The sequence below is a fragment of the Desmodus rotundus genome, chromosome 9 (assembly GCF_022682495.2).
Source record: "Desmodus rotundus isolate HL8 chromosome 9, HLdesRot8A.1, whole genome shotgun sequence".
Taxonomy (NCBI): Eukaryota; Metazoa; Chordata; class Mammalia; order Chiroptera; family Phyllostomidae; genus Desmodus; species Desmodus rotundus.
Genome location: NC_071395.1, coordinates 92,669,029 through 92,685,952, shown reverse-complemented (window position 1 = coordinate 92,685,952; position 16,924 = coordinate 92,669,029). Strand labels below are relative to the sequence as shown.

The window sequence follows — 16,924 nt, the reverse complement described above, 5'->3', positions numbered from 1 at the left end:
AAGAAAAAGAGTGGGGAAGAGTAGAAAGGGCAAAAGAATGCAAAAAGTTTATAAAGGCCTAACCACTGAACAGGTAAATAGGAATTTTATAAGCCATCTAAAGACTTTTGAAATTTGCCCCCAAAATTAATGTTTTTTCATCCCCTACCTGAAAGACGAAATATATAACAGACAGAATATATAACACAATAGTTTTTAAGATACAGGACATCAGGTACGGAAGAGTGATCCCCGAGAGACAGGAAACAAACGAGACAGGCCCTGTGACTGCCTCAGCGTATCGTCCTGGCAGAGTTTCCAGTGGGGAATCCAGGCACAGCCCAGTAACCCTGAATTCCAGAGACACTGATTGCTGAGCGTCCAGGGAGACCATGAAGACTAAAGTTCACAGGGACCAATACCAGAGTGGAGAGAGCTGCACAAATGACCCCCAGAGATTTGCAGAGGGACCTCTCACGTATCTGGTAAGAGTACTGATTAGCACATGCCAATGAGGAAATAATCCAAAACAGCAGCAAGAACCACCTGAAAAGATGAGGCATTCCCACAGGGTAGGAATAGTACCTATTCCCACCAGACAGGCTGGAAAAACCTCACAATTCATGGAGCACTAGGTAGATGACTCAACAGGAGCCAGCTTCTATTGAGCCCCAAACCAAACCCTGCTCATGTCCCACCTAATAAATCCTTAAAACAAGACCCAAAAGGATCACACTGATTCAAAGTCACTTAATTGCATTCCAGAACAAAACTCAAGAGTATTTACAGAAATACAGTAAATAAACATCCAGCACCCAAAAAGGTAAAAATCACAATACATTCACACACCGCATTACATTTCAGTCAATGACAGATTACATACACAATGGTGGTCCCGTAAGATTATAGTGGAGCTAAAAAGTTCCCGCTGCCTAGTGACACTGTAACATCAGAAAGCACGACTTTACCCACATCTTTGCGGTGATGTAGGCGTAAGTAAACCTCCTGTGCTGCCAGTCACATGCAAGTACAGCACACACAATTATGCACTGGACATACTACTGGTTAACGATGACAAACCATTATGTTATGGTTTAATGTATTTGCCATACCATACTTTTATCATTATTTTAGAGTATACTGTTTCTAATTATAAAAAAATGTTTGCTTTAAAACAGTACGCCATGGTATGTCAGTGAAACCTCATCCATGTCGTGTCTCCTGACTGCATCATTTTCTCTGTGGTTGATTTAATCTCGTGCTGTTTTATACAGCAACATGCGATACAGGCTTACAGCCTGGAAGCGACAGGTTATACCACATAACCTAGGTGTGTAGCAGACGACAAGACCTAGGTTTGTGTTAAGTGCATTTTATGATGTTCACACACTGATGAAATGGCCTAATGATGTTCTCAGAACATATCTTCATCATTAAGCAACCCATGACTGTATGCGGAACTCAATAAAAAATTACCAGGCATGGAGGGAGATAGGGAGATGGGTGAAATACGTGAAGACGAATAAGAGGTACAAATTTCCAGGTATAAAATAACTCACAGGGATGTAATATACAGCATAGGGAATGTGGTAATAACTTTGTACAGTGACAGATGGTTATAGCATTATCGTGGTGATCACATCGTAAGGGCTACAAAAGTTGAAGAACTATGTTGTACACCTGAAACTAACAATAACGTATGTCAACTATACTTTAATTTTAAAAACTTTGATAAAAATAATTAAAAAAAAAAATTACCGCCCTGGCTGGTATGGCTCAGTGGATTGAGTGCTGGCCTGAGAATCAAAGGGTCGCTGGTTTGATTCCCAGTCAGGGCACATGACTGGGTTGTGGGCAGGGCCCCCAGTAGGGGGAACATGAGAAACAACCACACGTTGATGTTTCTCTCTCTCTCTTTCTCCCTCCATTCCTCTCTCTATAAAATAATTAAATATCATCTCTAAAATAAATAAATAAATAAATAAATAAAAGATTATTTTTAAAAAATTACCAAGCATAATTCCTTTTACAGTATTCCTCCTTATCTGCAGGAATAGGTTCCAAGACCCTCACTGGATGTCTGAAACTACAGACAGTACAGAACCCTGTATACACTGTTTTTATTTTCCTGTACATACATACCTCTGATGAAGTTTAACCTATAAATTAGGCACAGTAAGAGATTAATAACAGTAACTAATAATAAAATAGAACTACTAAAACAATACATTGTAATAAGAGTTATGTGAATATGGGCTTTTTCTCCCTCCCTCCCTCTGGAAATACTAATAACTACTCTGATAACCAGGACATCTACTCAGTGACTACCAGGCGGGTAGTGTACACAGCATGGAAACAATGCACGAGGGGAAAATTCACATCCCAGTTGGGGCCAAGTGGAACACAGCAAAGCACACAATTTAAAACTTGTGAACCATTTATTTCTGGAATTTTCCATTTTTGGAATGCAATTGACCATGGATAACAGAAACCTTGAAAATCGGAACAGGGGTTAAGGACCACTATATACAACACTATGGAAATGGAAACTAATCCACAGTCACTGAAATAAAATCTGTGGTTGTGCCTGTTGGAATGGCTATCTATCATCAAAAAGACAAGAAACAACAAGCACTGGAGAAGATACAGGGAAAAGGGAGCCCTCGTGCACTGTTGCTGGGAATGGAAATTAGCACACAGCCACTATGGGAAATAGGATGGAGATTCCCCCTAAAATTAAGAATAGAATTTTCATATAATCCAGCTATTCCGCTTTTAAGTATTTATCTAAAAAATATAATAACACTGATTGAAAAAGACATATGCACACCTAGGTTCATTGCAGCATTGTTTACAATAGACAAAATATGGAAGCAACCTAAGTGTCCATGAATAAGATAGAGAAGTGGTGCATATATACAGTGGAATATGACTCAGCCATTAAAAAAAAAAAGAATGAAATCTTGCCACCTGCAACAAGACAGATGGAACTAGATGGTATTGTGCTGAGTCAGAGAAAGAAAAATATCGTATGATTTCACTTACCGTATATACAGAGTCTAAAAAATTGAATAAATGAACAAGCAGACAGAAACAGACTCATAGGTCCACAGAACACTTTGAGTCACCAGATGGGAGGGGGGTTAGGGAGATGGCAAAAGAGATAAAGGGATTAAGTACAAATTGGTAGTTACAGAAGAGCCACCCGGATGTAAAGTGCAGCATAGGGAATATAACAAATAATATTGTAATAATTACACGAAGGGGGAGTAGGTTTACGGTTGTGAGATACAAAATGCAGAGTTTATTCTTGTATTATTTATTTGCATTACAACTGGAAACCTACTTTTGCCCACCTTTGTATGGTGTCAGAAGGGTACTAGATTTATCGGGGTGATCACTTCATAAGTTATACAAATGTCGAATCACTAGGTTGTACACCTGAAATTAATATAATATTGTATGTCAACTTTAACTGAAAAATATCAATTACTTTTAAAAAAGAAAAAAATAAATTTGAAATGAAATAAAGAACAGAAAAAGTAATAATAAAATCACTGTAGCTATAAAAAAATAATTACCATCGTTTTCTGTCAGTCATTCTTTCAAGCAAAAATGAGGCTCCATGAAAAAACTGGCTGGTTCAGCTCATAATCCAAACTACCCCACCAGTGCTTTTCCAGACGCCCACCCTACTCCTGTGCAAAAGTGTTGAGTATCACTCATGTATTCACACAAAATGTTACAAATCTCAAGCACCGAGATTTGGTAAAATTAGTCATTTTTACTGCTTCATCAAGGACATTCTTAAGTAAAACTGGCCCTTTAAACTGTGTACTGCTGATGGTGAAGAAAACTACCGTTGGAACAGGCTGACGCCACTACCTTGGTTGAGCCACGGCACCCACAGCTTTACTCAACACCGCTTCTGCTCATCAGTGCAAACGTCGAGACAGTAAAAAAAGGCAAATAACACCTTAGTATCACTATGAGAATACTTTTGGCCTCAGAGCACCACAAAGTATCTCAAGAATCTCCAGAGCTCCTTCCCTCCAACCCAGAGCGCTCCGACTCCGCTGCCATGCCCTGCAGGCCGTCCTCAAAGGCAGTCAGGGCCTGGGGATGGTGGCCAGCGAGGCAGCAGCTCCCGCCCCCACTGTCCCCCCAGGAGCACCCAGCGGACAGCTGAATTGTGGACGGATGAATACAGACAGTCCTATTATGCTGCCCCACCGCTACTTCTTGAGAAGCGCTGCTCTACGGTCACTGAAAGGACTTTAGGGAAGTGGGGATCACACAGGTGTGTCCAACCGTTTGGCATCTCTGGGCCAGAATGGAAAAAGAGTTGTCTTGGGCCACAGAGTAAATACATTGTGACACGTAATGACAAAAAGATACTCTCATGTTTTAAGTAAATTTATGATTTCGTGTTGGGCTGCATTCATAGTCATCCTGGGATGCATGCAGCTCGGGGGCCACAGGTTGGACACCCCTGTTTGAAGAGGCATAGGACGTTCAGATCCCCTTCTAGTCCCATTCTGTGATTCTAGAGCGGAGACGTGACAGCACTTAGGACTTCTGAGTTGTTTTATACTGTTCTTTGCGTTACAGTATTCTTCCTCTTTTCTCAAAAACAGAGTTAGCAAATTCCACATTCTCCTTCTTTAAACTGAGCAATGGCATAAATACATACATTCTGTGGAGGAAAGGAGTTTATCTTTCTTAATGGAGAGCTGAGTTTTGTGGTCTTTCCTGAGGCAACTTTTGTATCCAAATGGTGTACTTCCTTTTCAAAACAATGACGCTTTCGAATCTGTAAACACAAAACCAAAATAAAGTTTAAAGTAAACTAAAAGTCTGAACAGCCTAGTTGTTCTCTAAGGTCAAAACAGGTATAATGTGTGTTTTCAGCATTTAAAAAAAATGACTATTTCTAACTGGCAACAATCAAATAATTTTTAAAAACACAAATAGACACCTCATTGCAAGACTTAAATAAAATAGAATACAGTAATACCTCCGGAATCCTAGCCAAATTAGCTTTAATTAATGATATGTCAAAACTACAGTACTGAAAAATGATCTTCCCATAAAATAGTTCCACCATATGAATACCAAATATGTATCATAGCCAAGTCCAAATTACATATCTAATTGAAAAATAAAATGGAAACCTCATCCTATATTAAAAGACTCAGAATAAAAAATTTAAATGTAAATATTCATAATTTCCTACATGATAGAATAAATTACCTGATTACTATTATTACTGCTACTTACTAGATAGTTGATAATCCAAGCTGTATTTGACTCAGTATCTTTCATAAATACCACGAAGTTCTCTTTCCAAACTGTCTATGCTTTTTCCTACTTGCCAAAACCCTGTTTACTTAAATTATAAAGCGGGGGGAGGTGGCATTTCTGTTGATGATCCCATTCCTACCACAAGAGAAATGAGACCCAATGAAATCAGGGAGTGAACGTTGTATGTTCACCCTTACCTCACAACATCCAACTCCATATACACATTTTTGGGGAAAAAAATCTCTAAAGAGTCATGCTTCATTTGGTACTTTTCCAAAAATAAATGAGTTTATCCTATATCTAAACCTCAGTTTAATCATGGAAGTTAAAGATTATATAAGTAGAATAAATAGACACATAAGAACACAAAAGCATTGAATATATTCAGTTAAAAATATACAATTATGTATGAATGACATGTTAATTAATAATCATCCTTTTTATTTGTAACTAAGTCTATTAAAGTCCCAGCCTCCCTTATCTCATTGACATTAACTCTATTAAAAAACATAGTATTCACCTATGAGAAGTACATGTCATTTAAAATATCTAGTAATTTAGGTTTTTCAATAATATTTAGAAATAAACATATTTGATCATATATTGATATTAAAAACCCAATAAATAAGAGTAAACCTTGTAAATGTACTGAAACTATCAACATCAAAAATATCCATGACATAAATATTATCAAAAGTACTTTGGCCAAAAAAAATATGCCATTATTAGTTAAAAACGAGAGAGGAGTTAAAAAGTACGAAGTAGCTATATTATTAATAAATGCCCTAAGTAAATATTTTACTATCAAATTCCCTGTAAATAAGAAAGCACTGCCCTGGCTGGTGTAGCTCAGTGGGTTGAGTGCCAGCATACGAACAGAAAGTTCACCGGTTCGATTCCCAGTCAGGGCACATGCCTGGGTTTCAGGCCAGGTCCCCAGTTGGGGGCGTGCAAGAGGCAACCAACATCTGTATCTCTTGCTCGTCTGAGTGCCATGGAAAACTAGATTGACACTTGATGGCCTTGTTCAGCTATGACTAATGGAGGATTATTTCACTGTCAATAAACTTTTTACCTGCTGTGTAGTTTCTAAGGATCGAATTCTTTTCTTCTCTATTTTAAAATCATCATTTTCATCTCTGCATACAGATGCTTGTTTCTTGGCAGATAACTTTGCAGCCAGCGTAGTTTTTTCAGGAGAGTCTTACAGAAGAAATTAAAAAAAAAAAAATAGCACAAATAAGTTACACTTAGGCAATTTTTCTAGAAGAAAATTGGAATCAAGATGTAGACGTATTTCTGAAAATAGCATATTCAAAAACATGAATGCTAAACATGTTTAAAAGCACTTCTTTATCATTCAGTTTACTTCAACAAAAATACAGCAGACATTTTAAGAAACATGCTTTCAATAAGCAAAAGTCCTATTGATTTAATAGGTTTATACTTTTGTAGACCACTCCCAATAACATAACTTTTAAATACAACTGTAAGCCCTGGTCAGCGTGGCTCAGGTGGTTCGAGTGCCATCCCGTACACTGAAAGTTCGTAGGTTTGATTCCCTGTCAGGGCAGATACCTATGCTGCGAGTTTGTTCCCAGTGGGGGCCCGTCCGAGAGACAACCGATTGATGTATCTCTCTCAATCGATGTTTCTCTCCTTCTCTTTCTCCCTCCCTTCCCCTCTCTCTAAAATCAATAAGCATGTCCTCAGATGAGGATAAACATATATATACCGTATATACATATATATGAGCACATATATAAAACAGTAAGATTCAAGAAAATGTTTCATTTCTATAAAAAACTTTCTTTAGTGTCTCAATGTCCTTTTCCTACTAAACTTCTCAATCTTCATAGGATTAAAAATATAGTAAAACTTATAATCTACCTTTTAATCTCACAATCCTGAAAACTCATTCAAGGTCACCAGTGACCTCTTAATCACCAAATAATATTATCCCCATTTTATAAATAAGAACAGTAGGTCTTAGTTTTTTTAAGATTATATTTACTTATTTTTAGAGAGTGGGGAAGGGAGGGAGGAAGACCGGGAGAGAAACATGGATGTGTGTGACAGACACATCTATTGGTTGCCTCTCGTACACCCCCATCTGGGAACCTGACCTGCAACCCAGGCACATGCCCGGACAGAAAACTGCCAGAATCAAACCGGCGACCTTTTGGTTCCCAGGCCAGCGCTCAATCCACTGAGCCACGCAGCCAGGGCTGAAACTAGGTTTTAAAGAAGCCATATAGCTAGTATAGCTAGTAAAGAGGCAGAGCCTAGATATGACTAACTCCTATTGTCTGACTCCAAAATCCATAAGGATAACCACTAGGCATAGAGCCAAACATAACATTCTGTCTTCTGGAACATAAACACATTTCCTTTTTCCTTAATGTCTATAAAACTGTTCTTAACTATTCCTATACATTGGTTTTTCCCTTTCCCTAAATGTGTTCTTAAAAGTACATTACTTTCTCTTTGCTCTTCTCTACACATCACCTTAAATTCATTTCACAAGCAAGCACTTATTTTATCAAGTCCATACAATTCCAGGCACCATGGACATACAATGAGAAAGAACAGTTTGCAACCTTAAAAGACTTATAGACTATCAAGGGAGAAAGCCCTACAGGCAGGAACAATACTGTTTTCAAAAAACAAGTTCATCTACATAAACAGAGAAGTGAATCTATGCTACACAGCATTGGTTTTTCAAGATTTTTTGGAGGACAGTATTCTTATTAAATTGCTTTTAATTTCCAAAATAGGATGAAAGACCTAGAACTTCTTTGATCTACCACTATCTTCTTTCCCCTACAAGCCATGTGTTTTTCCCAAAGACTCGTAGGAACATAGTTTGAAAACCACTATATTTCATTCCCACAAATGCCAAGGCAGAGAAATACTCCACCAAGCACAATGAATAACCAAGGTAACAAGGGAATTCAGAAAGAAAATGAAATGTCTCCAGAAAATAAATGTATGGAAGACTGTGATTTAAATGACAAAGAATTTAAGATTGCAGTTCTGAAAAAACTAACAAGATACAAGAAAACTCAGAAATAAAATCAACAAATAAAAGGAGTACTTCACCAAAGAGATTTAAACGATAAAAAAGAACCAAATTCTGTAACAGAATGCAATAAATGAGATGAAGAATGAACTTAGGAAATAGAGCAGACCAGATGGAGGAAAGAATTACAGACACTGAAGATAGAAATCTAGAAATCAGTCAGATGGAAAAAGAATCAAGAGCTAAAAAAAAAAGAAAGAAAGAAAGAACTCTATAAGAAAGATCTGACTCGACTTCCAGTCAAGATGGAGGCATAGATAGACACACTTCACCTCCTTGTGTAACTACAACAAGGATCACAACTAACCTCAAAACAAAAAATACCCAGAAATGCCAGAAAACCAAACTTTATGGAAGTTCAACAACCAAAGACTTAAAGAAGAAATATTTATCCAGATGGGTAGGAGGGGCAGAGACAGGGAGCCGGGGTGGAGAGGATGCAGGGTGGTGGCTGTGAGTCAGCAGCCATGGCGGCCAGCAGAACGGCAATCCGACATTCACGTGTGGTGGATAAAAATCAGGAGGGACACCTTGGGAGCAGGAGATCCCAGCCCCAGGCCAGACTGCGCAGCCCAGGGTTCCAGTGCTGGGAAAATAAAGCCTCATAACTTCTGGCTGTAAAAACCAGCGAGGGTTGGAATGGCAGAAGAAACGGCCAGTCTCTCAGGAGAGTCTGTTTAAAGGGCATGCAAGGCCCTGGCCAGTGTGGCTCAGTGGACTGAGCAGCAGCCTGCAAACCAAAGGGTTGCTGGTTTAATTCCCAGTCAGGACATATGCCTGGGTTGCGGGCTAAGTCCCTGGTTGGGGGCATACAGGAGGCAGCCACACATTTGATGTTTCTCTCCCTCTCTTTCTCCTTCCTTTCCCCTCTCTCTAAAAATAAATAAATAATCTTTTTAAAAAATAAAATGAAGGGCCTGCATGATCCTAGCTCACCCACTCTGGGAACCACCACCAGGGCAATAGTTACAAGGGCGCCAGTCGCATACAGGAAGTGGGTGAAGTGATCGGAAATGGGCTGAGTGCCGAGCTAGCCTCCTACAGTCAGGCAGCCATAATGTCCCCTCTCAGACCCCTCCCCAACACGCAGAGCCACAAAGCAGTGAAGCGGGTTGCCCCACCCTGGCAAATACCCAAGGCTCCACCCCTTAGAATGTAGCAGGTGTGCCACGACAGGGAGTCAAAGCAGCTCTACCTAATACATAGAAACAAAACACAGGGAGGCTGCCAAATTGAGAAGAAAAGAAATGAAAGAACAGAACAAAACCCCAGAAAAAGAACTTAACGAAACAGAGATAGCCAACCTATCAGATGCAGAGTTCAAACCACTGGGGATAAGGATGCTCAGAAAACTCACTGAGTGCGGAGAACCAAGATGGCGGCGTAGGTAGACACACTGCGCCTCCTCGCACAACCAGAACTGACAGAGAATCGAACAGCAAGGGGGTCCAACACCAAGGAAATAAAAAATAAACATTCATCTAGACCAGTAGGAGGGGCGGAGATGGGCACCGGGGTGGAGAGGACTTGCGTGGCTGTGGCAGGACCGAGACTGGCGGAGTGTGGGACGAACAGGGCAGGCAGTCCGAGCACTAGCAGACCCTGCGGCCCCACATTCGCACAGATAAACCCAGAGGGCCGGACTCGGAGTGGCGGAGAGCGGGGCAGGCAGAGTGCGGGTAGCACACCGCAGCCCCACATTCGAACATAGATGAACGGCGGGGAGCGAAGCAGACCTCGCAACCCAGGGCTCCAGCTCGGGGAAATAAAGCCTCAAACCTTTGATTGAAAACGCCTGTGGGGGTTGGGGCAGCAGCAGGAGAGACTCCCAGCCTCACGGGAGAGGTTGTTGGAGAGACCCACAGGGGCCTAGAGTGTGCACAAGCCCACCCACTCGGGAACCAGCACCAGAGGGGCCCAGTTTGATTGTGGGTATTGGAGTGAAAGATTGAAATCCGGAGGAGAGTGAAGCGGGCACCATTGCTCCCACTCGGCCCCTCCCCCACGTACAGCGTCACAGCGCAGCGACCAGCATTACCCCGCCCCGGTGAACACCTAAGGCTCCGCCCCTTAAAGTAACAAACGCGCCAAGACAAAGAAAAAAAAATGGCCCAAATGACAGAACACTTCAAAGCTCCAGAAAAAATACAACTAAGCGACGAAGAGATAGCCAACCTATCGGATGCACAGTTCAAAGCACTGGTTATCAATATGCTCACAGAATTGGTTGAATCTGTTCGAAAAGTAGATGAAAAAATGAAGCCTATGCTAAGAGAAACAAAGGAAAATGTACAGGGAACCAATAGTGATGCGAAGGAAACTGGGACTCAAATCAATGGTGTGGACCAGAAGGAAGAAAGGAACACAAAACCAGAAAAGAATGAAGAAACAAGAATTCGGAAAAATGAGGAGAGGCTTAGGAACCTCCAGGACATCTTGAAACGTTCCAACATCCGAATTATAGGGGTGCCAGGAGAAGAGGAAGAACAAAAAATGGAAAACTTATTTGAACAAATAATGAAGGAGAACTTCCCTCATCTGGCAAAGGAAACAGACTTCCAGGAAGTCCAGGAAGCTCAGAGAGTCCCAAAGAAGCTGGACCCAAGGAGGAACACACCAAGGCACATCATAATTACATTACCCAAGATTAAATGCAAGGACCTACATCCAAGATTACTGTATCCAGCAAAGCTATCATTTAGAATGGAAGGGAAGATAAAGTGCTTCTCAGATAAGGTCAAGTTAAAGAAGTTCATCATCACCAAGCCCTTATTATATGAAATGTTAAAGGGAGTTACCTAAGAAAAAGAAGATAAAAAATAGGAACAGTAAAAATGACAGCAAACTCACAGTTATTAACGACCACACCTAAAACCAAAACAAAAGAAAACTAAGCAAACAACTAGAACAGAAACAGAACCACAGAAATGGAGATCACATGGAGGGTTCTCAATAGGGGAGTGGGAGGGGGAGAGGGGGGAAAGATACAGAGAATAAGTAGCATAAATGGTAGGTAGAAAATAGACAGGGGGAGGGTAAGAATAGTGTAGGAAATGTAGAAGCCAAAGAACTTATAAGTATGACCCATGGACATGAACTATAGGGGGGGAATGTGGGAGGGAGGGGGTGGGCAGGATGGAGTGGAGTTGGGGGGGGAATGGGACAACTGTAATAGCATAATCAATAAATATATTTAAAAAAAACTCACTGAGTATGGCAAATGCATAAGAGAAGAAATGAAGGCTACACTAAGTGAAATAAAGAAAAATCTACAAGGAACCAATAGTGAAGAGAAGGAAGCTGGGGTTCAAATCAACGATTTGGAACATAAGGAAGAAATAAACATTCAACCAGAAGAGAATGAAGAAACAAGAATTCAAAAAAATAAAACAAAATAAAGAGAGTAAAGAAGACACTAGGACATCTCCAAAAGAGCCAACATCCAAATCATAGGTATGTCAGGAGGAGAAGAGGAAGAGCAAGAAACTAAAAAGTTATTTGAAAAAATAATGAAAGAAAACTTCCCTAATTTGGCAAAAAAAATAGATATACAAGCCCAGGACGCACAGAGTCCCAAACAAGATGGACACAAAGATGACCACACCAAGAGACATTGTAATTAAAATGACAAAGATTAAAGATAAAGAATTTTTTTTAAGATTTTATTTTTTATTTATTTATTTTGAGAGACAGGGGAAGGGAGGGAGAAAGAGAGGGAGAGAAACATCAATGTGTGGTTGCCTCTCGAGCACCCCCACTAGGGACCTGTCCCACAACCCAGGCATGTGCCCTGACTGGGAATCAAACCAGTGACACTTTAGTTCTCAGGCTAGCACTCAGTCCACTGAGCCACACTAGCCAGGGCTAAAGAAAGAATATTAAAAGCAGAAAGAAGAAAGCAGAGAGTTACCTACAAAGGAGTTCCCATAAGACTGTCAGCTGATTTCTCAAAAGAAACTTTGCAGGCTAGAATACTTATTAGCAAGAAGTATTCAAAGTGATGAAAAGCAATGACCTACACATCCAAGATTATTCTATCCAGAAAAGTTATCATTTAGAATGGAAGGGCAGATAAAGTGCTTCCCAGGCAAAGTAAGCTAAAGGAGTTCATCATCACCAAGCCCTTATTACATGAAATGATAAAGGGACTTATTTAAGAAAAAGTAGATCAAAACTATGAACATTAAAATGACAACAAACTCACAACTATCAACAACTGAATCTATAAAACAAAAACAAAAATAAACTAAGCAAACAACTAGAACAGAAATAGAATCAGAAATAGAGATCGTTTGGAGGTTTATCAGCTGGGAGGGGGGGTGGGGGGATAGGGGAAAAGGTACAGGGATTAAGAAGCATAATTGGTAGGAACAAAATAGACAGGAGGAGGTTAAGAATATTACAGGAAATGGAGAAGCCAAAGAATCTATATGCATGACCCACTGACATGAACTAAGGGGGAGGGGGATGCGATTGCTGGAGGAAAGCAGGGTACTGGGCAGAGGGGAAGAAAGGGGAAAAATTGGGACAACTATAATAGCATAATCAATAAAATATACTTTAAAAAACTATCTCACTCATTAAGAAGAGCAATATAAGAATAATGGATATACCAGAGGAGAAGAGAGGGAGAAGGAAGCAGATAGCCTAGTCAAATAAATAATCAGTGAGAACCTCCCAAACCTATGGAAAGGACTGGGTCCTCAAATTCAAGAATCGAACAGAACACCTAATTATCTCAATCCAAAAAGGCCATGCTCTGGCTGGTGTGGCTCAGTGGATTGAGTGCCAGCCTGCAAACCAAAAGGTCGGGGGTTCGATTCCCAGTCAGGGCACATGCCTGGGTTGCAGGTCAGGTCCCCAGTTGGGGGTATACAGGAGGCAGCCACACATTGATGTTTTTCTCCCTCTCTTTCTCCCTCCCCTCCCCTCTCTCTAAAAATAAGTAAATAAAAAAATAATTAACTAAAAAAAAAAAGGCCTTCTCCAAGGCATATTATATTAAAACTGTCAAAAATAACAACAAAGAAAGATTTCCCAAGGCAGGCAGGTAACAGAAGATGGTAACTTATAAAGAAAACCCCTTTAGATTGTATTTTTCAGTAGAATACTAGCCTCAGAAGTTCAGGCAAGCTTATCAAGAATAAATGAGGGTAATTAGATTTTGTCTTACAATACAAATTAGTATCTTTAATAAAATTCTATCATATAATTAACGATACTACCTACAAAGAACATCAATTTCTGAGTATCATTTTTTCTGCCTTGGTTTCTTCCGAAAATAATTTAAGCTAGTGAAATGTCTGAATAAGTTAAAAGTGAAGAAAATAATAAAATAGTCCAAGGATTTCTGACCACGCTACAAATTATGCAAAAATAATTCCACAGAAAATATGCGGAAGCTCATAATCAATTATGCTAAACCATATATCTACATAAGGTCTCATAACAGCAATAAATAACGCTTCTATTAAGATACCAACAGACCCATGCAAAAGTGAGCTACCTCGCCAAGGTGATGACGTGCCATTTCTTTCAGAAGGGGGTGTGCTGGGACTACTGAAATGATGCGAGGTTCCTTGGGTCACGTCATCATTTGTAAAATTCTTTGAATGGCATGTACAACAGCAGGACAATGGTACTTCAGCTTTTTTACTTGAGCTTTCATCTACTGGCTTTCCTAAAAAAATAAAAGAACCTCTAGTTATAATATTTCTAAATTCAAAATAATCAATCTTTCTCTGCAGGTGGGGTAAGCAACCACTGCAACTCGCCCAGGATTGGGAGGTATCCCAGGATGCCAGATTTTCTGTGCTAAAACTGAGAAAGTACCTGGCAAATATGGATAAGCTGGCCCCCCTATCTGCAGCAACAAATTGGGCAGGAGTGAAACACTTATGCCAGAAACACGCAGCGAAGTTATTATACATACATAATTTATTCAAATCTAATCAAAGTATTCATTCCCACATTACACTTCTATTTCAAACAGAAACATTTTTCACGATGTTATTGATTCTGATACATGTATCAAAATGCATTTTAAGGTCAATATTCAAATTAAATAAATCAGGTAACTTTTAATACTTAAATACAGAATTGTAATGTCTGTATTGTATGTCTATGTGTTTAATATAAAAAAAGCTGAATAATTTACTTTGTTTTCTCTAAAGAGTACTGACATTATTTCCTATCTGTACATAAATACTACTAATTCTATTCTCCATAATCTCTCATTAAAATTTTAAGTTATTAACAGATAATCTCATTTTTTCTCAAAGATTAACATCAGTGAGAATCAAAATGGACAACCAAAAGCTTACAAATATTTGCTTTTTATTTTTAATATTTAATAGTCTTATCAGTAGCACAAACATTTCCTTTTAAAAAACATTATACATACACACAAATAAACACATACAAACATACACACACATATACACACATACACATGCACACCCATGGTTAACTTTAAATTCTGCTAACACTTTAGTTCAAAGTAATCTAATTATGTAACTGAAGTGTATTCGATATTGTATTTTAGATTCATTATGTTATTAGTCTTTCATAAAAATACATGTCAGTAAGCATTTGTTAGCAAACAAAATAAAAGTAATGGAAAATAATATGAATTCATAAAAACAATATTATAACAAATGTTCATCTGGCATCCAAACAAGAAGGAAAATCAACTAGAATGTTTTCTTTAGTATATATTCCATGTTTTAATGTAATGAGAAAGGAACAGATAAGCAAGTATATTAAAAGATTTACATACATGTATATGTATTCCTATATGTTATAGCATCATGACAGCCCCATCTCTTATGTCTTTTACATAAAAACTGTAATTATTTTGATAAAAATAACTCTAAGCATTCCGAGATTCTTAGATATACTCTGAACTATCAAATAAAGGACCATATTATGTTCAAAATGGTTTTGGGATTAATTGAACGTATTTTGCTATACTGAAACTCTTCTGGAAGATATATAAACATTATAAAGGGACATCCTAAAAGAGAATACTTAAGTTAGCTGGAATACAGAGAGATCATTCTGAATGAAAAATACGTTATTACATCTCTTCACGTCCTGGTAGGGTCAGCAAGCCACTACTCACCACTAAGAGACTGTTGCCACGCTAAAGCAGAGCAAAGTAAAGCTAAGCTTTTCCCACTTCCTGTAGGGCTTTCCAGCAAACAATGTTGCTTACTGTTTAATCCTCTGACAATCTGTGGATACGAAAACAATAACAAAAATCAATGAACAGTTCACTTCATTAGGGTCTCTCTCCCTCAGAAGTACAAATACAACGACAACGAGAAGTAATGTTGCACTTCAGGGAACATAGCAATAGCCGAAGGGAGAACTAGTATTTAGTTAAACCTAGACTTTATTCCTTTATACCTCTCCCTAAAATTATGTGGAACTTTAAAACATATCAAGCACAAAAGAGATTTTTTAAAAAAGCAATCTGTGCCTTAATTATACAAGCACCATCATTTCTAAAACTAGAGTACATTAAAATCATTGCTGAAAACTTAAGGGGGGATGTTGCTAGTGGGAGTGTAAATTGTTATAACTACTTTGTACAGGAATTAACAATTTCCTGCACAGTTGAAGACACCCAGTAAGTCCAGTCCTATGTATATGCCCAAAACCTTCTCCTCAGAGACACAAAGAAACTTGCGTAAGAACATTTCATAGCAGGCCCTAGCCTGGTACGTCAGTTGATTAGAACATCATTTCAATACACCAAGGTTGCAGGTTTGATCCCCAGTCAGGGCATAGCAATTCACAGGGCTAGATCTTAAAAACAATGTTTAAGAAAAAAAAAAAGTTTTATACTTTACACAGGTGAGGTATAATATCCTATCATTGTGCAAAGTTCAAAAATATGTAAAGTAACACTTCGTTGTTTGTGGATACATACATATATAAGAAATGTATTAAAACACTGCTAGGAAATTCAGGATGCTAGTCATCCTGTTACTTGTAAACAAGGTATAAAGTAAATATGGCAAAATATTAAGATATAACAAAGCTGGAAAGTTGGTTTACTCGTTTGTTTCTTAATTTCCTATATAATTGAAGTATCAAAAAATTACGATGAGAAATAGAGTATTCTACGGGAAAGACACTAAACACTTTGTAGAAAGCAGTAATTCCGTAGAGCAGAAGTTCCAAATGAGCTGAGAACATTGTTCAGAAAGTTCTCCTTTGCCTCCTAACTAACCATGGACACAGACAGTTTAGCACTGATCAGTCTTATTTTTCCAAAGGCTAGATGTTCTTCAGTGAACCCAGCAAACATTTCCAACCCATTAACTACCTGAGAAAACAAATATAGTCACAGACTCGATATACGTTATGAATTATAGGCATATGTATCTTAATAAAGATGTGAAATAACTGCCGAAAACTACTTACAGCATTCATCATAGCAAGCTGTGATGGGTAAGCTTTACAAGGGAAGTTAATCTTCACCCCACCAATTGTATATTCAGACCATACTGAAGACGACATACTTTCTTGTTTACTTCAGACTCCTAACTG

At 38.7% G+C, this 16,924-nt stretch overlaps 1 protein-coding gene across 4 annotated transcripts in view; it reads right to left on the bottom strand.

The window, feature by feature from the left end:
• The window catches only part of BRIP1 (BRCA1 interacting DNA helicase 1), a 134,347-nt gene extending 117,423 nt beyond the window's left edge, over positions 1–16,924 (bottom strand). For all 4 annotated transcript variants that reach the window (XM_045182520.2, XM_053911817.1, XM_053911818.1 and 1 more), the window contains exons 1-5: positions 16,799–16,924; positions 15,489–15,600; positions 13,872–14,045; positions 6,359–6,486; positions 4,673–4,792 (exon numbers count right to left, since the gene is read on the bottom strand). In XM_045182520.2, coding sequence (XP_045038455.2) covers positions 4,673–4,792; positions 6,359–6,486; positions 13,872–14,045; positions 15,489–15,600; positions 16,799–16,894 — 630 coding nt within the window. In that variant the 5' untranslated portion in view covers positions 16,895–16,924. The remainder of the gene's footprint in view (positions 1–4,672; positions 4,793–6,358; positions 6,487–13,871; positions 14,046–15,488; positions 15,601–16,798) is intronic.